The sequence below is a fragment of the Eubalaena glacialis genome, chromosome 1 (genome assembly GCF_028564815.1).
Source record: "Eubalaena glacialis isolate mEubGla1 chromosome 1, mEubGla1.1.hap2.+ XY, whole genome shotgun sequence".
Classification (NCBI taxonomy): domain Eukaryota; kingdom Metazoa; phylum Chordata; class Mammalia; order Artiodactyla; family Balaenidae; genus Eubalaena; species Eubalaena glacialis.
Genome location: NC_083716.1, coordinates 158119593 through 158144755, shown reverse-complemented (window position 1 = coordinate 158144755; position 25163 = coordinate 158119593). Strand labels below are relative to the sequence as shown.

Genomic DNA, 25163 nt, shown 5'->3' with positions numbered 1-25163 from the left:
AAAGGCAATTTCAAAACACCAAATAGAATTAGTAAAACCTTGTATATTCTTAAGTTTTAGAAATGTTTTCTAAGCATTTCGTATCTTTAATCCAATTTTTTTTTTTTTTACTACTTTGCCTCCGATTCTCATATATGAGTTTTAATACTTTTAAAATATGGACTGGTATTCACATATAGGCCTAAAAAATGAATATTTGGGTTGCTTATGATAGAAAAACTTTCTTTAAAAGAAGTTTTTGAAAACAAATAGCCAATCGAATTAAATGTTTTCAGAGTGATTTCTGGTCTTAAGTAAGGTCTTACTGTAACATTTTTGAGCTGCTGCTTAGGAGAGTGGGGAAAAAAGGCACTGGATTGAGCAGGAGGTCACCTGAGTTCTGTTCATGCTCCATTACCACAAGGAAGAGTTGGGCCATGTTACCTGTGGGTCTCTTTCACCCTCACTGTGCTATCACACCTGGAATGGCAGGGCTAGCGTCTGCAGAGCTGCCTTCTTCAAAGGCCTATTGACGCATCACCCACTAGGGACACCCATTTTTATCTTAGTGAAGTGATACAAATTCATTCAAATAAAGGTTACCAAATGTGATTCACAAATGAGGGGTAGTTCTTTTGATACTGTGGACATTTCATCTGCATTGGCACAAACATCCTAATTATTGTACACTAGGATATCAGAGTCCAAATAGAGAAGGCAAAATTACTGACTTCTGTCTCAAAGTGCATCAAAAGTTTACAAATGTGGTTCCTAACATGCATTGATATGCTTTGATTCACTATCTGTTGGATTTTTTAAAGACTTGAAAGTGAAAACAGTATTTTTCACAACTAGATGTTTCAAATGAAGAACTTATGCAGCTGGGAAGAAAATGGATTTTAGAATCAGATGAACCCGAGTTCAAATCCTAATTCAATTATGTATGACCTTGGACAGTTATTCAAGTTCTCTGAGGCCCAATGTACTCATCTGTAAAACGAGGACAAGAATACCTTATACTTTGGAAAACTGCACGAATTAGAAATAATACAGGCAAATCACCTGGCACATCATAGGTACTCAATGACAGCTAAAAGCAACATTCTAAGAATAAAATGTGGTTTTCTTCTAATGTCTTACTAGCATGCTAGGAATACTCAGCAAAACTTAAAGGGATAGCTGTGACTGTCATCAGCTGTCTCACTCTGAAAGCCCAGCTTTGGTGTTTATTTGATGGATGAATAAATACCAGTGAAAATAAACATTCAGGCTAAGCAGTTATAATAACAGTACATTCAGTTGACACAGTTCACTGTGTATCTAAAAGAAACATGATATTAGAGACCTCTTCAATATTCAGCTCATCAAAAGAATTATATTAATTAGTAAATCTACCCATTTTTATTACCAGCTGCACATCAGAGCTATGTACATTAAGCAGTATTTAATTTTATTAGGTTTACTACTTTAAAAAGTTCTTATTGACCTAGATTTTTATCAGGGATATGCTTTCTGTTAGCTTACACATGATTGGTCACATCCATATCATTACTAGACATTTATTCTCATCCCTTTTAGCTATTTATATGCTAACACTTTACTTATATTAGTAAATTTTCAACATGTGTGTTTTGACACTCCCAGCACTGGCAATCCAGATCTGATGTTTTACAGAGATGCATGGAACGAGAAAATACATGTCTAAGACTATATAAAATAAGTCGAAACTTGACAATCAGAAGAAACAAGAATATAAATAAATGTTGGTCTTTTCCATTATAGATAAATTAAAATACATCATTAATAAAATACGTACACTTTGCAATATGAACTTAGACCTGAAACAAAGTAAGTTGAGGTAAGGGGTATCAAAATTGAAAGATATAATACAATGAGACTAACAATGCCTCATCTAAATGATTGAAGGTATGCTTAATAAATATAGTGTATTTTTAAATAGTTACTGATTTTATGTAACCTTAACCTGCTAAATGCATAAGATTAAATTTTCATTTGTTTGGGATTATCTAAAAAGGAATATGAGTCATTGAAAAGCTGGAAGCCCCTTTGGAATAAGAATCCTGTTAAACACGTAAAAAATAGTTTCATGAGATTCCTTAGACTAAGAATATCAAGAAGGCACTAATCATTTCAATTATCATCTTCACCTTATATTCTTTTTAACAGAAGAGGTCAATGAACAGTTCTTCATTAAATACTGACATCAAAACATAACACATAACACAAGTTGTGGAGAATGGTAGGTAAAAGTAGTGACACAAGGAAGGAAAACACTTGATTTTACTATCAGCAACAAAGACATGTAGGTCATAACGCCTTTCCAGCATGGCGGTATAACACAGTCTATATATATCTACACAATGGATTATTAAAAGCCTCAGCAGTTTTCCCACTTCCAGTAGCAATCTGGTTTTAAAAGCCCACTGTTTTCATAGCTGAATAATATTGTCTCTACAATCATCTTTTATTTCCTCCCTGTCATTTCCCACCAATCTCTCAAATCGTTATTGTTGGGTTTTGGGTATTCTTTCTATTATTTTTAGGGTCAAATTTTCTGATGTCTCAGTGAATTTCTCTCTATAGTGCTTCCTTACGGTTTTTTGTAACAATTTCTGAGGACTCTACTGAAATAAAATATACTTCTTTCTAATGTGTCTACTTTTAAATAAATTTGTCTCCTTCATTAATAGCGGATAAAGAGATACCATAATGTCAATGGTAAAAACAATGGTTTAGTTCTCCAAGAAGACTGTAAAATAATTTCAAGATCAAAAATTCTAGAAATCAGGTTTTCAAGCCTTTTTTATTGGAAAACTTAAATTATTACCTTTTTAAAAAAGGGAGTAGCCAATATCCATTTATGAATTTTTTCAAACAAATAATAATAAAGGATAGCAAACTAGGATAAGAAAACACATTAGAAGACAGCTTTCTACTTCATACAACTTCTAGTTACCTTTTCCTATCCATTCACCTATTTCTGGTCAGCAGCAAGAACAAAAAATCCATGTATTTCTGCCTTTTTTTTTGGGTTTTCCAAATGAGCTTCATTTACCTGAATACAAACAAGAGCTAGGGGAAACAGCTTTTATATCGGCATAGACCAAGTACATGTCTCATGAACCAGGAAATCCTGCCTTCTATGGCTTCTTTTGTAGTTTCGAGTCCAATGGTTATAGAACCAACTGAAAGTCGAACAAAATTCAAAATGACACAGGTTGACAACAAATAACGGAAACACATGGAATCCTCTTGGCTGTTATTTTTTCTAAGAGACAAATCCCTAGCATTCTGTAAATAAAATTATAAATACTAAAGAAATGATGAGAATTTCACAATGGGGAAAGGATCATTTCTTATCATAATAAATATTTTGGTATAAATTTTTTAAAAAACGTATAAAAGTTTAGTACCTTTGGGTACTTTTTTCTAATAAAACCATACCTGCTTCAGAACTTGTTTGATTATAGCTGCTAACAATGCTGTTTGGTATCACTGGAGTGGAGGACGTTGAAATTCTTGACTGAGGTGGATTGGGATGTAATGAATTTCCTAAGGCCATGCCCGACTGACTGAGCATCCCACAGTTCCCGCTAGCCTGAATCTGATTTATTAAACCTGCAAGATGGTGGTTTGGGACTGGACTGTTACTGTGAACAAAGTTAGTGTTTGCATTGTGGCAGTGCACGGCTTCCCCTCTTAAAGGTACGTCCTGTGTCAGTGGATTCTGAAGACCACTGGAGTTCACACTGGGGTCTGTAAAATGCAGCTGGTTAGCAGAGCAAGGCAAAGCAGTATTTGAGCGCCCACAACCCGGGCTACTATTGCTACTCAAGTGAGAGCTTTGACAACTCATAGACTGTAGTAACTGAGACATTGAACTGATGGGAAACGACCCCTGACCCTGCTTCCTTAGCAAGTCGGGTCCAGGTTTAGGAACTGCAGAACTATCCATTTGAGACTGTCTGAGCAAACTCAACACTGTGGTAGGTGGCTGTTTTCTTTTCCGCAGTGAGTCTTTTTGCTGAGACATCAGCTTATCTCTTAGTGCTGCTCGACCACTTTGCCCTTCACCTGTTGGGAGAAGCATGTTGGCAGCAGGAGGGAACATGGTGTTTAAAGTGCTAAGTCCTTCAGTGTTGCCACTGCCAGCAACAGCTCCAGAATTGCTACTGCTGCTACTGTTGTTACCAGCAAGTTTGTTTTGATTTGCTAGCTGTGCTTTGGCTGCTGCTGAGAGTAAACTACTTGCTGGAAAGGAGGCAGCATTGTGCTGGTTCAAGATCTGATTTAAAGGCATTCCCAGCAAACCAGGCTGACTCTTTACAGAACCGCTTCCGGCAGATGCAGTAGGAAAAGCTGCACTGCTTGGGGTATTTAGTACATTACTCATTCCAGCAATTAATGGGTTAGGGATATCCTTGTACTGATGATGTCCATCGGACTTGGTAGAAGGGCTTGATGGCATTGATGGCCTTGGGGACCCTATTGTTGACCTTGGTGACCTGGGTGGAACCTTAATACCACTACAAGTGGCCTGGGGTCCTAGAGGTGGCATCATGAAATTTCCGTGATCTGATGATGTGGAAGATGAGCGTGATCTTTGGGGCGATGCCTCAATCCTTCCAATTCCAGTCCCCATCATGTGCACTGGGGATGTCACTGGAGAAGGGGACAGGGAGGTTGAAGCTGAATGCTGAACTCTTTGTACATGACTCCCATGATTCATGTGGCCAGGTTTTACGGTTGGCAAAGGGAGATTACTTGGCAAAGGAACAACAGCAGGAGGCATGCTTACATTCATCACAGGTACCTGAGAGTGGACATTTGAATGGAAACTAGTTGGATTAATGATAACAGGGTTCTGATTCACCGGTTTACTAGGAATAGGGTCAAGAATGCCAAGTGGATCTTTCTCAGATGTTAATGGCTTTTTCTGAAGAGCACAAGAAGGTGGAGGAGGGGGAGGTGGGCCTTGGGGTGGTTTGTGATGGAACATTGCTCGTGGTATTTCCATATTAGTTGAAAAATTACACATTGGTTTTTTCATTACTGGACTCTTTGTAGTCAAGGTTGGGGAAAGAGGTATATTAGTCCTTCCAGCCATTGCACAGGATGACTGTACAGGAGAACCGTGTAGCATTACTGAAGGTGGAGAAAGAGGAGTCCTATTCAGGTGAATAGGACTAGAATTGGGAGCTCCATGAAAACCAGGATTATTTCTTGTGAAAACATCAGGGCTTCCAAGTGGGTCAGTCCTTGGAGAGATTGAGCCATCTCCATATATCTGGGAACCTGATGACGCTGGGCTGGGCAGGCCTCCATGGCTGCCACGGAATGGAGATTTCTGTCCGTGTTCACTGCTGCCCAATCTCTGCCGGGGGTAGACAGGGTGGAGTTCTTGTTGCTGGCTTCCAGGCAGTTCTTGTACATATAGCCTTCCCATGGCATTTGATGATCCAATCATTAATTTGAAAGGATTCTTACATTCAGGCATTACAGAATTTGTAATTCCTTCATGAGACTTATTTCTTACAGATCTTGGAGTTGCTGCCCGTGAAGGTACTACTGGAGTTGCATCTGATGTGAAAGAGAGAAAAAAAAATGTTAGTAGTCTCAATTCTTTTGTGTTAGGATGGAGGGAGGGAAGGAAATGAGGAGGGGAGGGCATCTGAAAAAAGAAATCTGCAAACAGAAGCTGTGACTCTTTGCAATTAAAAAAAAGTTCTGTACTCTACAATAAATTTTGATTGTAAAAAATGCACATTATTCTCCCTTAGTTGACCAAAGGTTCTCAATAACTGTTCATTATGCTTGTTTACCTCATGTCTGTTGAGAAAGGATGGGGATCTGAATCCGTACATACTGACATTAGCCATTCTAATAATATTTATAATATGCAAAATCAAGAATGACAGCCCAGATGGAAATGACGATGATATTAATTTTTGGATTTGAATTTTTTAAGAACACAGTTACAATAGAAAATGGTAATCTGTGTGGCATAATATTTTCTTGAGTGATTTAAATGAATTGCCATTTTCACCAGAAAATTTGTTGCCCGATAAAGGTTTCTATAACCTTACTAAAACCTCCTCAGGACAGCTACAAAAACTCTTCCTCATCCCAACATTTTCACTGTGAGAGTAACAGAGTCTTAATTTTTGTGAATTAAGTAAATAAGATTCTGAATCTTTTACAAAGGGAGTGATAACAACAGTAAAGACAATGAAGTTAAACAATCATGCTGAACTTCATATCAAGTTTGTAATACTTTAACACTTCAATTTCTTTGCCATTAATTAGTCATTGTTGTAAAACCAGCCTCAGTCAACCAAATTAGGTAAAAGACTGCAATTCTTTTATTAGGATAGAATTCTTATGCAAAATTTAGTCAGAGTGCAAAAATCTTCAGTACTGGGCTCCAATTGAGTATTCTCTTTTTACAGAGTGCATTGCTCCCTCGCTGGCTTTTTGGAATCCCTTCAGTTCTTTCAGAGATCAGACAGAATACAGGCAACAAAAGCAACCTGGTTCATCATACAGAATTTTCATTTGATCATGTCAGAATTCTAGGTTTAAGTTTTTTTAGCCCCTAAGGAAGTTTAACTATTTTATAAGGTTGTGACTTCTAAAAAAGGGATGGCAAATAAAATTAGTTTCATATACCAATTCCTATCAACTGGTGGTGGCTGCTTAGAGAGCTATGTTGAAAAGGGTGCTGAGCTCTAGCTGGATTCCATGAGAAAATGCCAATGATTCTATTAGAGGCACAGGAGATGAGAGTGGTACTATTCATACTATACATTGGCCATCCCAATTCTTAGACTTACAGCATATCAGCAAGTATACTTGGATTCATTTGCAATCAGAGGTATATTTACTTAAATGGATAATTACACATTTAAGATAAATAAACTTCTCCTACCTGCTGAGTAGTATACAGGTCAAATCATAACACAACAATTTCTAAGTCAGTGGTTCTCAACCTGGGATAAACAGAAGTCTTGGTAGGGTACAATCAAAAAGTAAGAGAATGTAGTGAACGTATATTTTTCTTGGGAAATGTGGGCTTTCTGTTTCTGGCATGGTAGAGATTCTTTGATAGAGTGATTTCTGTACATAATACAGTATGTGAAAAGTTGAGAACCAATCATAAAAGAAAATTGCAGCAGATAAACTCAAGTGAATTCATTTTCTTGTTAAAGAAAGATTTTTAAAGTTTGTAATCAAGGAAATAATATATGAAAAATATTTGGGGCACTGAGCTTGGCATATAGTGAGAACACAGTTGTCTGTACTAACATCACTAACATTATTACGGGATTGACTGTGTCCTCTTTAGTAATAAAACCACCACCAAGTTGTGTCTTTTCTTGTTCATTTATATAGCTATCTACAATTCAATGATTAAAAATATAGACACTGGCATTTTTACATTCAACAGAATTTAGAAAGTAGCTGTCGTTTAGAAAGGATTTCTTCCATACTGGGGAAAAATAGTTACCATCTTTAAAATAAAAGGAATACCAAACAGATAAACAAACAGAAGTCATACTGCTCTTATGTTGCAGTTAGGAACTAAAGTATTATAAGAGTTGGCAAATGTAAATGCTAGGTACTCATCAAGTGGTTTTGTGTATATTAAATAGACCTTTCGAAAGAGGTGTTGTATGTTTATGCATGTAAAATAAAGAGAGGTGAAAACTACTACATGAGTCTTCTTAATCTTTATTTAAATCCCAACCTTTTAATATAATTTAAAATTAGAAAATTGAAATAAATGCTATGTCTGAAGTTGGTAAAAGAGTAGAAATTAATCCAATAAAGTATATCATTTTAAAAGGAGATGGAGATATACCTCTTATACCTATACTAGTTAAATATTTACCTTTAATTTCAATAACGAAACTTGTATGTATAGAGTAGGACAAAGGACCTAGACGAAGATTCTGCTCCAATCATTAAAAGGAAACAAGGCAGACTCTGTAGACAGAGCTGAAATGGTTTGATATGATGTGAAGTGAGAATGGCAGCAGATATGAGCATGTGCAAACACATGTGCAAGGTAAGATGCAAAAATGAAAACATACTTACATCAAGGTGGCAGGATAATGATAAATTTTAAATCATTTATTACTGTTAAATGCCTTTAAGTTGTTGCAATATCTTTTAATTTAAAAAACATAGCTCATTAAAGAAAAAGAAAAATTCACTAAAATATATTTTTTTCTTACATACCTTAGTGGAGCAATTTTTTCTGATCATTCCTGTTAAAGTTTAAAGGTTAGAGGGTTATTGGAGAGGAGCTCTCTGCTAATAACTGCCAAATTTGTCTTTCCCTACCCTCTTCACATGAGTTCTAAGTGTGACTCTTTAATGACCTGTTTGGTGTCACAACTGCTTCTCTTTGTATCTAAAGCTATCAATAATTTGGCCTCAATTTACCTATGCAGGTTTAATTTTCCACTCAAGTCACATTAGTTTCCACATCATTCTTTAATTATGCGATACTCATTCTAGACAAGAATTTTCTTATTTCCTTTATATGTCTAAATCCTACCATTTTCCAGGGCTGGTTCAAATCCGAGTTCTTCCATAAAGCTTTCTCTGATCACTACAGGTTATATTCCTCATACCTATTTTTCAGAACTGTGCAGAACAATGCTACTTATCTTTCATAAACAAATGCTTTGGTGTTCAGCTGTGTTTTATCCAGAATTATTCAACTGTTAAGTTAATTGTAATATTTTGGAGAGTTCATATTCTAGCCCTTACAAAAAGAAGTTCCTCAGCCTCAAAGTATAATTCCACAAATTACATATAAATCATAAAGGGAATATGTACCTCAATAATGGACATAACTTTAACCGAGCAATCAAACTTAATGTCATCAATATGGGATAAAATGCCATTATGTGCTTCCTAATGAGGACATAACATCACCTATGCAGTATTCCTATCAAACTATGTTTAACCTGAATATAAATACGAGGAAGCAACCAGGCAAATCCAAATTGAGGAACATCTATAAAACTGGCCTAGACTCTTCAAAAGTATCAACGTCATGAAAGATTTAAAAAGACTGGGGAATTGATGTAGATTAAAGAAAAGTAATGTCTCTTTGCAGTTGCACAATCTTTGCATCCTGGATTTTAAAAAAGATTGGATTGAAAAAACTGTAAGAATATTATTAGGACAACTGGAGAAATCTGAATTTAGACTGCATATTAGATAATACTATCATAGCAGTTTTAAATTTTCTGAATGTGATAATTAGACTATGGTTTATATAAGAGAACATCCATGTGTGTTGAAATACTTAGGGGTGAATTGTCACAATATCTGCAACTTCTGAAACAAAATGTTAACTGGTAAATCTAGGGTGCTCGAACTGTTCATGTAATTTTTCTGCAGCTTTGAAATTTTTAAAAAGTTTGTGTGTGCATACAAGCCTGTGTGCATGTGTGTGTTGGATGGAGGTATAAAAAATTCCTGGCAAGGTGATTTGTTAGTAGGTGTTCAATATGTAGCTATTAAATGACTGAAAGAATAACACTGCCAGTTCTTGATAACATTGCTAGTTGCATTTAAGCACTTGATACTACACATTCCAATACAGCCCTAGGAAAAAGGCTACATTTGTTTCCTAAAAACCAATGGCACTTTCTCTTTTGTTAGCTCAGCTCTATGTACCTCCATAGCATTTGTATGTGCTAATCAGTGTTTATTTTCCTCATTTAACTAAATGATTTGGATAGGAAACTTTGGGTGACAACTTCATGGGAATTTTTCAGAACTAATTTGTTATTTGCAATAAAATGATAAAAACATACATAATTTTAAATGCATTGTGAATGTTTGAAAAGTGGACTCAGAAAATGCTTGGCAAAGTGATTTCTAGTGACTCCTCCAGGAGAGGAGTGGGGGAGGAAAAATTCCTAAAACCTTCACCATATTACATACTTGTTCCTCCTCCGGGACTGGGGAGCACCAGAGAAGGATGTGGGGCTTCCATGCTTTTATGAAGTGTGGCCACTGCAATGATTTTTCTTTTATGTATGCATAGCTTTGTGACATCTTCATCTGCTTTAACATCTTCTGCAGTTCTCTGTTTCACAGCAGCTCCAGGATCAAAATTAAACACCTGGAAAAAGCACAGCCTTTGTTTAAAATATGTCTGTAAAAATATTAAGTAAAAAGATCCCCTTGTTAAAAAAAAAGTTTTGCATAGATTAACCCATAAATCTGAATAAAACTTTCTCAAGTTTTTAAATTTAAGAAAAGCAACTTTATATATAATGGAATAAATACTTCTGCTGAACTCATGGTTTTTAGTGGCAGGGTAAATAATGAAAATTATCCTAATTCTAAGATAGCCAAGATAAATATATGGAAAGGAATAGTATCTGATAATGTTCCCAATTTTAGATACTTCCTGATGTTATAACAGTACAAAAACAGATGAAGTATAGTTAAGAAACCCTAAAATCTGACATTGCTATATGCTAACTTTTTCTTTGGCTTTACTTTATTGCTATATTAATATGACCTTTTCACTGATTTAAAAAATCTACTACTTTATTTAAAAAAATATTTATTGTGCATATACTTATAAGCTGTTTCAAGTGCTTTTTTGTGAATGAGGTGACACAAATAAAAAAGAAAAAGTTGTCTATTAATCTTTAGTTCTGTGATTGGGACTATTATAGATATCCAGAAAACAATGACATGTTTCTATAGCAAATATTTTATCATTTAAAATGATTTTACTTTTTACGTTGCAAAGGAGTAAAACAGTTTCACTTTTGGCTATGAGGGTTCAGCTTTGTAATTTAAGAAATATTTGTGGCAGATTTATCAACACCAGTGCTAAAAATAACATTGCAGACTGAGCAGGAGGGAAAAAAATACTGCACTATTAAATAGTGAGCATGGGTATAGCTCTAATAAAACAGTGTAAAAGAGGTTTTGATGAAATATTTAATATGAATATAGGTTTGTCACCTTTGAAAATGACTCTTGGACTTGAACTATTTTCCACAATCTTTAAGCATTCCAAAATGCATGCAAAAGATATATAATTTAAGACTTTAAAATATATAAATGATTGGAGAAGTAATATAAAAATGAAATGCCAAATGAGAAAAGCAAATATATGAAACACCTAAAAAATGAAAAATTGCTGATACATCTATTGCGAAATGGTTACCTTGGGAAGAATAAGAGGACATTCCAAGCCACACTTGCATGTTCCGTCAGTAAGCAGGTATGTTTTAACCTGCTCCAAGCAAGATAACAAAGACCCACTGGGACTGTGAAAATAGTTTAAAAAAACATCAGGAAATAATTCTGACTGCACATATTATATGAAAAACGGCATAATTTATAGTCTTACTGTCCTTCACAGGGTTTTTTCCTGTGAAACATTTTCCTACTAAGGAAAAGCATTTTCTTTGTCAGTATTATGTTAGCTACTAAATTATAGCCTTTAACACTATCACTCTTTCTTCTGAACCAAAATATTTCTCAGAAAAATACAGATCTTCATAGAAAAATAAATAAAAGTATTTTGACAACCAAGAGTGGACTGAGGATGGGAAAAATGTTATTCTTAAGAAAGAGCAGGTAAGAAAGGAACAAGAAAACTACATGAAAGTAATCATTATCATTTTAAACTAGAAGATCTACTTCTAAAGCTGTTTGAGGAAAACCTGAAATTTAGGAACACGCTGGAGGTCAAACCAGAAAGTCACTAAATTTACAAAAATTCGAGCTAACAAGTTCTTCCCTTTAATCTTGGAGTCTAGAACCAAGCTGTCCCTGTGTAAAAACAGGCTTCTCTTTTTCCTCCCTCATTCATGTTTCTTTGAAGATAGATGTGTGGCCCAGCTCAAATTCTACTGAAGATCCAAGCTGTACTTATAAGGATGGGGAACTCTTGAGGAGATAGGGTTTTAGGTGGCAGAAAGGTGCCTTGCAGGCCTTGTGGCTGGTGACTGGGTAGTGCTCTCAACGTTACTACTCTTTGGGTCACAGAAGTTAGTATGATATGTGAATACTGATCACATTTAAGTCTACAGATTAGGTACTAATTCTGATGACAGGATAAGTCTCTAATGTTTATTTACAATGAGGATTAGTTTAAAATGGGCAATTTGCGTTTTAGGACTTCTATTATTAATGTACTGATTTTACAGCTTGCATGCATATTATGTCTTGAAAATTATTATATACTTTTTATTCAAGAATATCTTTTATTTATGACTATTTACCAAAACTTTCACTTAAGCCATCTGATAAAGTTTATCCAGAAACGATACTCTCCACTTCATAAACAAAGCTTTACATTACCGGGGGTAGACTATTCTGCTTCTACAAAAACACAGGTAGTAGTTTGGTGTCTATAAATAAACCAGCTTTAAAATGCAATTCATATTTTATTTATGGACAATCATATAAGTGACTTATGCATGTAGAAAATAACAATTAAAATCCTCAACTTTGTTAACTCTTTCATTTATTTGGGCTAACAATTTTTTTCAGATGATATGCAAAGAATAATAATTCCCATATTACAGACTGGAGTTCCACCCTAGCAGTAGGGGCAGCAAGATGTTTTTGGAGGTCTGGTTATTTTGATAAAACAAAATCACTAGTTATGTGAAGAATTCATGAATTTTATGAAAAGAAACTGCCTAACGTATTACAGTTAAAAAAAGTGTATGAATGAATCCTAGAGGCAGTTAATTGTAAAATTAAACTTGAAGACAAGAATTCCTGAATTCTATCAGAGTACTCTACTCTAGACACTTAAAAACACTTCCTCTCAATCAGTCAGTTGGGTTCTTTCCTTTAGTTGCAGCTCTTTAATTAACTTTTGGGAGTAATAATTAACATAAAAATAGTTACAAGTCTTATGGCATAGATAAAGCTCAGAAGATTGGAAGCAGGTGGGAAATTTAATGTGCAGCCTCAATGCCACCCTGAGGCAGGAGCAGCTGGAGACTAACCTAAAAATTATAAGCAAATTGCACATTGCAAAGGAAGCTATAGAAGGAGGGCTAGCCTCTTATACATGTTCAAGTAGTAGTTTAACCAGTTATATACAAACAAATCAAACCCATGTTGGCTGAATTTATTTGAAGGTGTCTTACCTTATCTGGCAAAGTTAGTTTCCAAAATAATCCTTAGTGTACAGATTTGGATTGGGAGAATTCAAACTAACTCATACTAACAGATAGCAAAGTCTACTCAGACTTGGAAAAGTCATGAGCAAGATAATTGACAGATTCCCAGACTTAATTTGCTTTAACCTAACTCTCAGCAACCTGAAAAGCTGATTTATCTTTCATAGGGATAAAGATGAAGTAAAACAAAAACAAAACAAACAAAATCCCCCCAAAACTAAATTATCAAGATTTTTGGAGTTATTTGCTCTAAGCTGAATATATATTTGCTCCTTACAGACTAGAAAAACCATAAATATGAACATAACACTGATATCTTGCTATATTATTGATACATTGATAACAAAGTATTTCTGGCAGTTTGTTAACAGCATTGGCAATAGAAACACTTTGAGAAAGCTATTCCATGTGTCCTCATCCATCTAAGCTACCATGGGGTGAGCTCCATATTCCCCGCTTTCTTATCCCTTCACTTCAATTAATATAGAGCATATCTTGAATATTACAGAAACAAAAAACACGTGTGCAAAAGAATTTCAACTGGTCATTTAAGTTTACCTCAAGAAATACCTTCCACAAGACAAACCAACCAACCAACCAACCAACCAACCCAGGACAGAATCTGAACTGACAGTAGAGTTGTTATAGTATGAAATCGTTTGGGTTTATATAATGGCAAATTCCTCATTTATATAAATACATCTTTGCACAAATGAGAATTCCTTTGAAGCTGAGATACAAATAACCACAATGAAAGTAACAGCATTAATGTAATGATGCAATGTGATATCTTTTAAAAAGTTCTCTTTGTAATAGTTTTTCTTATTACATCACAAAGGAAGATTTATGGTATTCTAATCATATACTTACTGATAAACTACAAAGTAAGGAACTTAGGTGCCAATTATTTAATAATAAGACTAAAACTTCTTGCCAACAGTTCAGTTACTTCATTCAAGTTGTTCAACATAATAAAGGCTGTCAAAATTTAAAAGAGCAGGCATTTATATGTAATTTGTATGATTTTTACTTGTGAGATGACTTCATCATGACTTTTTCTTTTACTATTATATGCAGGGAATAGATTAAAAACTGCACAGAAAAAATAGGGAAATTATTTTTAGTTAATATCAGGCATTAAAAAACTAATAATTGAAACTGCCTATAGATAAAAACACTTAACCTTACATCAGAATAGCCAGCTGAAGCACTATGAAGGACACAATAATATTGTCAGGAGACATCGGGTCTGTTTTCAGTATTTTACATTCTCCTGTGAATATGGTAATGATGCTCATGTGTTTCTTTTAGAAATCTTCCTATTTTTCTTTATCCTTGTTAGAGAAATAAGCAGGATGACATTTTATATAATCACAATGCATAAAAATCCTCTCTTGTAACCTAAGGCAATTTACATCGCAAAACAGTACAGAATAAAAACACTTAAATATTTCCAGCACGAAGATCATTTATTCAAATTGATTTCAGGTGCTGTCAGTTACAATATTTACACTCTCAGAGCAACAGACTGTACCTCCTTCATCTGGGGACCACAAACTTGGAGGTAGCGCAGGTAATAATAAGGGCTCACCTGACATAAAGCACTCCATTTTGATCCACACGACGCTGCCAACCCACAGGAACTTGTATAGCTGGAAGACCTCCATCCTTGTCCCCTCCGTCACACTCCTTGCCTCCATTCATTTTCTGTGTCTGCTTGGGACTCCCCAAAGATATCAGCAATAAGATGATATCCTTATATTACAGGGCATCATGGCCTTCAAAAATGGCCAACGCAGCACAGTTTTCCCCAGACTGTACAAAATGCATTGGGAAGCTTCGGCTCAGTTTGGAACCAAGTCCTTGAAATCTGCCATTGTAGAAAAAATCAGTTTCCCATTATAATCTACATTAAATAATCAATATTTAATTCCTAAGGATGGTCTACATGGGTAAAAATGAGTGCTTCTGACTAAGGAAAATCATATTCATCAATGCTGGTACCTGTCTGAAGTGGGGGAGGGGAGGAGTGTAAGTTTTTAGTTCAACATTTTGTCTTGAACCTTGATGTTGGACTAAAATAACCTCTATTGTTTAGAAACTGTTCTCATTTTTACAGTGTGAGTCAGTTAATATTTCCAGGTACTACCCGCCTTTATAGGCCACATTCTTTAAACTTTCTCTTCATCTTCCAATCTGAATCCAAGATGTTGCAGGTTGGTTCATCTGATGTTTTCATGTCTTCAAAATTCCAATAATGTAGCCTGAAACATATGTAAATATGTAAACACTACATTTAATAATGAAAAACTGAGAAGCTGCACACTGTTTTTCTTTTTTTTTATCATCTTTATTGGAATATAACTGCTTTACAATGGTGCGTTAGTTTCTGCTGTATAACAAAGTGAATCAGCTATAAGTATACATATATCCCCACATCCCCTCCCTCTTGCGTCTCCCTCCCACCCTCCCTATCCCACCCCTCTAGGAGGTCACAAAGCACCGAGCTGATCTCCCTGTGCGATGCGGCTGCTTCCCACTAGCTAGCTATTTTACATTTGGTAGTGTATATATGTCAATGCTACTCTCTCACTTCGTCCCAGCTTACCCTTCCCCCTCCCCGTGTCCTCAAGTCCATTCTCTATGTCTGCATCTTTATTCCTGTCCTGTCCCTAGGTTCATCAGAACCATTTTTGTTTGTTTGTTTTTAGATTCCATATATATGTGTTGGCATACAGTATTTGTTTTTCTCTTTCTGACTTACTTCACTCTGTATGACAGTCTCTAGGTCCATCCACCTCACTACAAATAGTTCAATTTTGTTTCTTTTTATGGCTGAGTAATATTCCATTGTATATATGTGCCACATCTTCTTTATCCATTCATCTGTCGATGGACACTTAAGTTGCTTCTATGTCTTGGCTACTGTAAATAGTGCTGCAGTGAACATTGTGGTACATGTCTCCTTTTGAATTACAGTTTTCTCAGGGTATATGCCCAGTAGTGGGATTGCTGGATCATATGGTAGTTCCATTTTTGGTTTTTTAAGGAACCTCCATACTGTTCTAAGCTGTACACTTTTAAAAATAGAATAAACTGGTAAGTGTACTAAACCACTTTGATGTCCTCTGCTGTCAAAATCACATGTCAAACTCAACGTGTTTTCTTCTTCCAACTTGATCCACTTACTCCAGTTAAAACAATTTGCTTGCTCTTGCAACTTTCTAATTACTAGAGATAGACCCATAATTATGGTATTACACATATACACACACAACCTCCTTCTAACTGACAATAAAAACATATTTACACACAACCTCCTTCTGACAATAAAAACATATTTATCACCTCTTATGACCTGACAACTAGAAAGTTGTGTGTTAATCCAATCACTTTTTTTTTTTTTTTGGCCATGTGGCATGTAGGATCTTAGTTCCCCGACCAGGGATTGAACCCACATCCCCTGCATTGGGAGCAAGGAGCCTTAACCACTGGACTGCCAGGGAAGTTCCTCAAAAACTGTGTTAAATGACTTAAGATTCATATCATAATATTAAAACTTTAAAAAATTTAAATAAAAATTAATATTTTAGATTGTTTTAAATATATGTGCATGTATAACTCAATCAACACATAATGTAAGTATACACAAAACTACTCAATCTGCATTCTTAAAACTCTACATATTTAAGTTGGCCCCAAATCTATTTTTAGATCTCTTCATTGGGAAAGCAAGAGAATGCTTTATAGTAAAAGGCATCATGATTCAGGCATACACCTTATTGCAGCCTTGGCTCTGAGGCAGATTAAAGGTGTTGTAATGAAGCAAATACTAATATAGCTGAAAGTCAGGAACCGTGGGGATGGGTGTGGGAAGCACTGGCAGGCAATGGGAAAACCAGCAAAAATTTATTGGGAAAAATGTGGGGTGTAAAGGATAGTGCCAAGTAGTACATTCTCAATGGTGACTCAAGGTGCTAATTTGCATTTCTGGGCCCACTCCATTGGGTCTATGCCTCTCAAAGAAATGACCTGCTTGCAGGCACAGCTTCCTATTTCTGTCTCCCATTCACCGACCGCTGCTGATCACATATGTGTTTTATTCATGTTTCATTTAACAGTTAATGAGTGGCTATTATGTATGAGGCACTATGCTATGTGCTGGATTACAAAGACGGTAAGACACCAGTTTATCCAAAGCCCCAGGAAATATTTGTGTTTGGCACTAAAGAGGTGCTGAGGGACTTCCCTGGTGGTCCAGTGGTTAAGACTCTGCACTTCCACTGCAGGGGGTGAGAGTTTGATCCCTGGTCAGGTAAGTAAGATCCTGCAGGCGGTGTGGCAAAAAAAAAAAAAAAAAAAAAGCTGCTGAGTGGAGAAGAACAGAAAGGAAAGAGGCAGGGAGTGGGACGAGAAAGGATGGAGAGAGCAAGGAAGGGACAGTTCCTGTCCTCAAGAACTTTCCAGCCTAGTGGAGTTCCCGGTGCTAGTGAAAGATGTGACAGAGATAAGAATTTTGTGTGATCCTGGACTCCCAGTTTGGCCAAATAGCAACAGACCCCGATGAGAAAAACTTTTTTTTTTACAGTCCTTTTTCATGCTCATTTTATTACCTTGCTTTTTCCTAAAGAAATCTCTTCCATGATCTGTGGTCTTTAGATTGGACCAACTCTCATTTTCCTCACTTTCAAGCTTTCTGACCTTTTGATGCCTATTTCTTTCTTTTTTGTCTGCCTGCTCTTGCGTGTGACTCCAACTTCCCCAAGACTGACTGGCTCACTCCATTAAGTAATTTGTAGATCTGTCAGATAATAACATTGGATTCATTTCTGCCAAATGTCTCCCTCATATTTCAATAATCAAAAATACAAATATCTGACGGCTGGGTTTTGCTTAGACCAGCAGTTTTCAAAGCATGGTCCTGTGACAAGCATCATATTGTTACTAACATCTGGGAACATGTCAGAAATACAATTCACAGGACTGACCCCATACTTTCAAAATTAGAAACTCTGGGGGCAGTCTGTTTTTTAACAAGCCCTCTAGGTGATTCTAATGCATGCTCAAGCTTGAGACCCACTGGCTTAGACTAATGCCCCTGCTTTCCCTCCCTGGACATGACCGGTTTTACATTTCTACACCATGCAGGCAGCCAGGCCGCTACTTCCTTTTGTTCCTGGGAGGGTCATCCTTTTTTTGGCTGATACTTCACTGTTCTAGAGGCAGCTCAGTTGTAAGGGCCTTAGGAACCCCTCATGCAGCTGAGGTCCAGTAACTATATAGTTATCATCTATTTATCTCTATGTGGCATTGATTTCCTCAACATTTATTTTGTAAATTTGGAAAATTCAGAGATGTTTGAGATGAAAATTAAAATTGAACTATAATCTCACTGTTGAATCATAACGACTGCAAACATGAATGACTTTCTTTCAGTCATTGTTTTTGGAAATTTTTAAAAGCACACATTAAAAAAAAGAATTTAATCTAATAAACAATGAACCACTACTCCAAATTCACAATGTAAGCATTTTGTCACTTTTGCTTATTTAAAAAAATAAAACACCTTAAAAATATTACAGATGAAGTTAAATACTACCCCTCACCCCCATCCAATTTTTCTTTTTCATCCTATTCACCTCCCCTCTGGCTTAAAGGCAACTAACATCCTTATTTTGGTCTGTATCTTTCCAGGCTATGTTTTTTTTTTTTAAATAAATTTATTTATTTTATTTATTTATTTTTGGCTGCGTTGGGTCTTCGGTGCCGCGTGCAGGCTTTCTCTAGTTGCAGCGAGTGGGGGCTACTCTTCCTTGCGGTGCGCGGGCTTCTCATTGCAGTGGCTTCTCTTGTTGCGGAGCACGGGCTCTAGGCATGCGGGCTTTAGTAGTTGCAGCATGTGGGCTCAGTAGCTGTGGCTCGCGGGCTCTAGAGCGCAGGCTCAGTAGTTGTGGCACATGGGCTTAGTTGCTCCGTGGCATGTGGGATCTTCCCGGACCAGGGCTCGAACCCGTGTCCCCTGCATTGACAGGCGGATTCTTAACAACTGTGCCACCAGGGAAGCCCGAGGCTATGTTTTTATATGTTTATTCCTTATGTATATATGTAAACAATATTTGGTTTTGTTACATGTATTTTAAAGTTTTTACATAAATACTATTATACATATATATCATTCTGCAACTTGCTTTTTAAAATTCAACATTGCTTTGAGTGCTATCTCTGTTGAGATACATAGATCTATCTCTGTTGCAGATATATAGATCCAATTTGTTAATTTTAAACATTTGAATGGTATTCTAACATACGACTTTACAATTATTCATCTATTGGTATATCAATCATATTAATGTTGGGTTGTAGGGTCTGCACATTTAAACTTTAGAGGCACTGCCAAATTGCTCTCTAAAGTAGCTACACTAATTCCATTTTTTTTCTATGTATAATAGTGCCTTCTTTCCTTTAAATATTGAATTATTACCACTTTATACTTTATTTTCACCTTGAGCATTTTACTACGGCATTAAATATTTTTCCAATATATGACTTTCAATTGCTTAGAACTTTCTTGGACAGAGGTTTATAATTTATTTACTTACTTCCCTTTTGTAGACATAGATTTTCTCCTAAATTTTCACAATTACAAATAAATCTGAGGTAAATATCTCTGTACATAAATCTATGGTCATTTTGATAATTCACTTAGAAGTATTTGCTAAAATAGAATTGCATAATTTTAGGGCCTTTGATAAATTTCCTAAAGCGCCAAGAGGGTAGTTTTAGGAAAACATTTCAGGCCATGCTTCTCAAACTTTGGAAATCCATGCATGCCCTCTTTTGCTGAATTTTAAAATCTATTCTATTTGCCTCCGAGATTCTGATAACTTTATCTTCTATATAGACCAATCATTCAAGATTTAGTCAAGTTTTATTTTTATAGTTTATGATGAAAACACCAGTTTCTCCTCTTTTCCAAATTTAACATAAAAACTACATATCCACAACATTTTTCCTTCACCCCTTCCCCAAAGATTTCATTATGACCCACCCTGTTTATATGGCTTGGTTCAAGCCCAGTAGACACAGGTTAAAACAGAAAAGATATTGTAATAGGAAAGGCACCTCCATCTCACTAATACTAAGGATCAGGGATAGATCTTATACTTAGAACATAATTTAAATTTATTTCACAAACATTTCTGGTAGCAATAACAAAATTCACAAAGGGGTGTGTGTGTGTGTGTGTGTGTGTGTATGCGTTCTGAGAATATCTGCCACCATTCTACCAACAATTTCATTTTCCAACCACCTTTCAATATGCAAATTAGTCTATGAGAATTGACTTTTGGTGAATTGAATTTTAGTGACCTGATTCACTTCTTTGCATTGGCTTCATTCAGAATTCACATTAGATGTCACCTCCTCAAGGAGACTACACTGTAAATCCTAGGTATTCTCTGAAACTTTGTTAATTCACTGATACCTCTTATCACCTGATTTTTTTCTTATCATTTTTTGTTTGTTTATTGCCTATCTCTCCCCACAGGAATGTAAACTCCTCACAGCAGGGACTTGTTTCTCTAGGTTCCTCCAATAGTCCCACTTCCTGGTGTAGTACCCCTGGCCTACAGGAGGTGCTTAAATACTTGATGAAGACTAGTTACAAGTTACTACAATGGCTACATTCTAGTTAGCCAATACAGTTTTATATTTTGATTTTTACCACGTAGGCCTGTGAAGTTTTAGCAACACAGGCGTCTAAAATGAAAGAAAAATTTTTAAAAGAAGTCAATAGAAGCCGGTGACTATGCATGTTGACAAAAAATACAAAGGATTTTATTAGGATTGCTCTAGATTTGTCCCTAATGATCTCAAAATCTCTGAGTAATAACTTCTGTGTAGCAAAAGTATGATAGGGCTTCTAAAAAAAACAATATGCTAACTTTATACTTTATTTGTAAAGTGCATCAGAGTTTTATTTAAATGATTTATATACACACTTTAATTGGATTAATAATGGAACCACTAAAATAGATGAATACAACCATATAAAAATGAAACTTGTATTTCAACAGGATGATAATTAATGCAATAGACCTTTTTTCTCTATCTGCTTTACTGACATTCTTGTCAACCTAAGAATAAATTCACTATGTTATGCAGTGATAAGTGTATATTTTAAAAGTTACACCCAAAACACCATGCAGACTAAATATCAGAGAATATGACATCATGAAAATAAGTAGGTAATCTTCATAAATCTTTCTGAATAACATCAAACATCATACATTCTTCTGAATAATGTCACACAAACTTGATTAATGGTAAAAATAATGAATTGATTTTTAAGTCGTGTGATATTATGAGTAAATTCTATTAAAATGTTTATAATGACATCACGCATTAATCTTGTGCTCAGGGCCATTACTTGGATACACAATAGGACAGAATGAATCCTGAATGAGCTATTGATTTACCAAGGTGAGACGATGTAAATTAGGTAAAACACCAATATTTAATGTTATATAAGTATAAATTATCATTTGTACTTTTTATACAATGATTATAAACTTAACTCATGAAATATTCAAAGTTAAGAAGTCTCCTCCAGGAAATCAACTATATACTTCAATAAAAAAATTTAAAAAAATAAAAAAAAGAAGTCTCCTCCATTCTGACATTTGCAAGGGTGAATGCCTCATGTTCTCCAATTGAGAAAAAAAAGGCTCACATAAAACCTACCTCTATACTTAAATTCCAAAACAATATGTACACGCAACAACAGGTATAATTGGATTAAGAAATAACATAAGCATTAGCATTTTGAAGAGTAATGTCTGAGTGGCTACAACGTTATCATTTGATTGGGTAATGAATGGATATACTCATCATCTTTCCATCATTATTAAGTTAAATTATGCTTGTTAGGGTAACCCTGAATGACATTTCCCTTTTCAGTGATCTTTCATCCTCATGTCAATTATTTAAACAGTTCCTTAAAAGTACTTAGCCAGCCTTCCCATCCAACCTTCCCATCTGTTTCACCTTTCACCTATTTACTCAAGCTATGCATTTTTATTTATGAGCACACTTATCTTACAGTTATATCTTCTTTCATTTAAAAAAAAAAAACCTTCCAAAAAGTAGCCTCATTTTAACTCTGGTTATTATTTTCATTTGGTTCTTATATTCACTGTGCAGCCACCTCTTCCAAAACATGCCTCTCAGATACATATTTTGTAAGAGACCTAATGCCTCTGCCAGGCTCTACTTACTCACCCCAAAGTACCCCAGTACATTTACACCTGTTTTATACAGTTGTATCAGGATACCACAAGCACATCTTTCCTGCTCTGATCGCTAAAACTCTCTAGTTTCAAACGTCCTTGCCCTTTCAGTGCAGAAGAGTGTAAACATTCAAAAACTGTGCATGAGGATCACATTCACGTGGAAGGTTACATTTTTTCACAAACTCTGAAGGTATAGGGATAGGCTCCTGAGAATGAGGCCAGTCCTCAGAGTCAAGGTAACAAGCATCCTGACCTATGCCCATCTATGGTCAGGAGGATTACTTACACAGGCCGTTTCATGTTACCAACGTTCAGCAACTTACACATTCTCGGCACATGGAAGCCTTTGGAGGACTAAGTGCTGAATGTAGTAGACTGCAATTGGCCACAAATATTTTGTAGTTCCTTCCGTCAGGAATTGGGATTTATTACTCTGTGGAGAGAGAAAAGCCCAGCTGGTCCAGCTGGTCCAGCTGAAGCCCCAGACATGTAACTGAGACCAGCCAGCACCATGTGGAACAGGCATGAGCTGTCCCAGTTAAGCCCAGCCTAGACTTCCAACCCATAGAATCACGAGTATTATTTCAAATAGCCAAACACTATACTGGAAATGATCTAGAAGTCTAAAATAGGGTTTCATTTAAATTAAGTACAGTATTGAGATGCTATGTAGCTGTACATTTTAATAGCTTGTGACCTTGGAAAAGTTTTAAAAAATTTCTTTCCTTATAGGGGCTTCCCTGGTGGCACAGTGGTTGAGAATCTGCCTGCCAATGCAGGGGACACGGGTTCGAGCCCTGGTCTGGGAGGATCCCACATGCCGCGGAGCTACTAGGCCCGTGAGCCACAACTACTGAGCCTGCGCGTCTGGAGCCTGTGCCCCGCAACAAGAGAGGCCGCGACAGTGAAAGGCCCGCGCACTGCGATGAAGAGTGGCCCCCGCTCGCCGCAACTAGAGAAAGCCCTTGCACAAAAACGAAGACCCAACACAGCCAAATAAATTAAAAAAAAAAAAAAAAATTTCTTTCCTTATAAAATGGTGATTTTATAGAACTGTTCTGTTCTGGGGATACAATAAGTTACAAGTCTTAAACTAGTACCTAGCACATAAATAAATATCTAAGTTATTATTATTTATACATAGTTATTAAAATCATGTTATTGAAAAGGTCTATGACATTGTCAGGTGAAAAAACACATGACAAAGTTGCATGTATAGTTATAAATCTTCATTTACAAAAATGCTATTTATGTAGATATAGGAATAGAACAGCACTATCTTCCCTGTGCTTGTCCCTGGATAGCAGGAACATGAGTGACTTTTATTTTCTTCACTGCTTTTCTATATTTTCAAAAAATTTTTTATAATAAAAATGTGTTGGATCTGTAATTAGGAAAACTATTATTTCCAAAAATATTAAATGTTATATCCATAGAACAGCTAATTAATGTTTCCCCAATACTTAAAAGCATTAGGGAAGATTTTTATTGGAAACAGTCACAAGCTTTGTGCCTAGCATTATGCTATTATTTCTCTTTCTGTTTTAGCTAAGTGGAGAGAAAGATAGGGAGAGTCAGGAAGAATACCACATTAACCTGACTGACCTAAATAGTAGAAAGAAAAATTAAGGCTATCCCTTTGATTGGTTCTAAAATGCCTCAGGCTGTCACCCTTACTTTTCTGCTTGCAATGTCATCTGCCATCCCCATGTTTTTCATTAAACCAACTTCTGTTTATCTCAGTTTACATGTCACTTCCTCAGAGAGGCCTTCCCTGGTTTCTCCAATCATTATTTGGCTTTCCAGGTCTAAATTTAGTTCTCTTTATAACTCCCCCTTATAATATTCAGGAATTCACATGCATTACTACACATGACTGAGCTTTTTCTTTGCCCTCACCATTCTACATGACTACAAAGAAAAAGCAATTGAGGCAGCTAACTTCAAGTTACAGCTTCCCTTGTGCCTTTAAAAATATAGAAGGAAAGTGAGGGTTTGTATGCACATGTAGAAAATGCTTATGATGCATTTTACTTTCTTAAAAGCCAAAAAGTGAACAATCACAGCTCCCAAATACATATTCTTTAAAAAAAATTCAGAGAACTGTTTTAAAGTATAGTAACAGGTCACACCAGAACATTTATAAACTAATTAATAAACTCACTATAACTCTGAGGGAAAATTTATTTATGATATATTTCTGTATATTTGGCATCAACATAGTTGGCTATTTTTGCTTTTCTATGGTATAGTAAAATTTCTCATAAAGATTATTTATAAAAAATACTTGCTTACATTTACATAATCTTTTTAAGAGTGCATTAAGCAAGTTTAAGGGGTTATTTTCACATTTTATCTGTGAATTACTAGTATTTTGGCTACTCAAGGTAGCTCAATAGGTCAAATCATTGTTAAAAAAAGAATGTATATCAATTTTTTAAAATCAAAACTGTACTAAGAATGAAACAATTGTGATTTTTGTCCATCTGGGGGTTGTACAACATATTGAAACAACTAATGTTTATGTACTCTTTTACTTTAAAAATGTTTTAGCATTCTTCAATTCACCTGGCAATGGATGCCAAATTCCTACCTGGAGTAATTAGTTCCACACAGAGGTAATGGTCCCCACCCACCCCCTGTAACACTGACAATCAAGTTACTCAAAGTGAAAATAGGAAGA

At 35.7% G+C, this 25163-nt stretch overlaps 1 protein-coding gene across 6 annotated transcripts in view; it reads right to left on the bottom strand.

Moving 5' to 3' along the window:
* MBD5 (methyl-CpG binding domain protein 5) overlaps nucleotides 1-25163 on the bottom strand; it is a 193668-nt gene that overhangs the window by 80289 nt on the left and 88216 nt on the right. For 5 of the 6 annotated variants that reach the window (XM_061183818.1, XM_061183805.1, XM_061183814.1 and 2 more), the window contains exons 4-7: nucleotides 14782-15454; nucleotides 11213-11315; nucleotides 9967-10147; nucleotides 3445-5580 (exon numbers count right to left, since the gene is read on the bottom strand). In XM_061183818.1, coding sequence (XP_061039801.1) covers nucleotides 3445-5580; nucleotides 9967-10147; nucleotides 11213-11315; nucleotides 14782-14894 — 2533 coding nt within the window. In that variant the 5' untranslated portion in view covers nucleotides 14895-15454. Of the gene's footprint in view, nucleotides 1-3444; nucleotides 5581-9966; nucleotides 10148-11212; nucleotides 11316-14781; nucleotides 15455-22803; nucleotides 22853-25163 lie in introns of those variants that run through there. The other variant, XM_061183809.1, reaches the window with a different exon arrangement.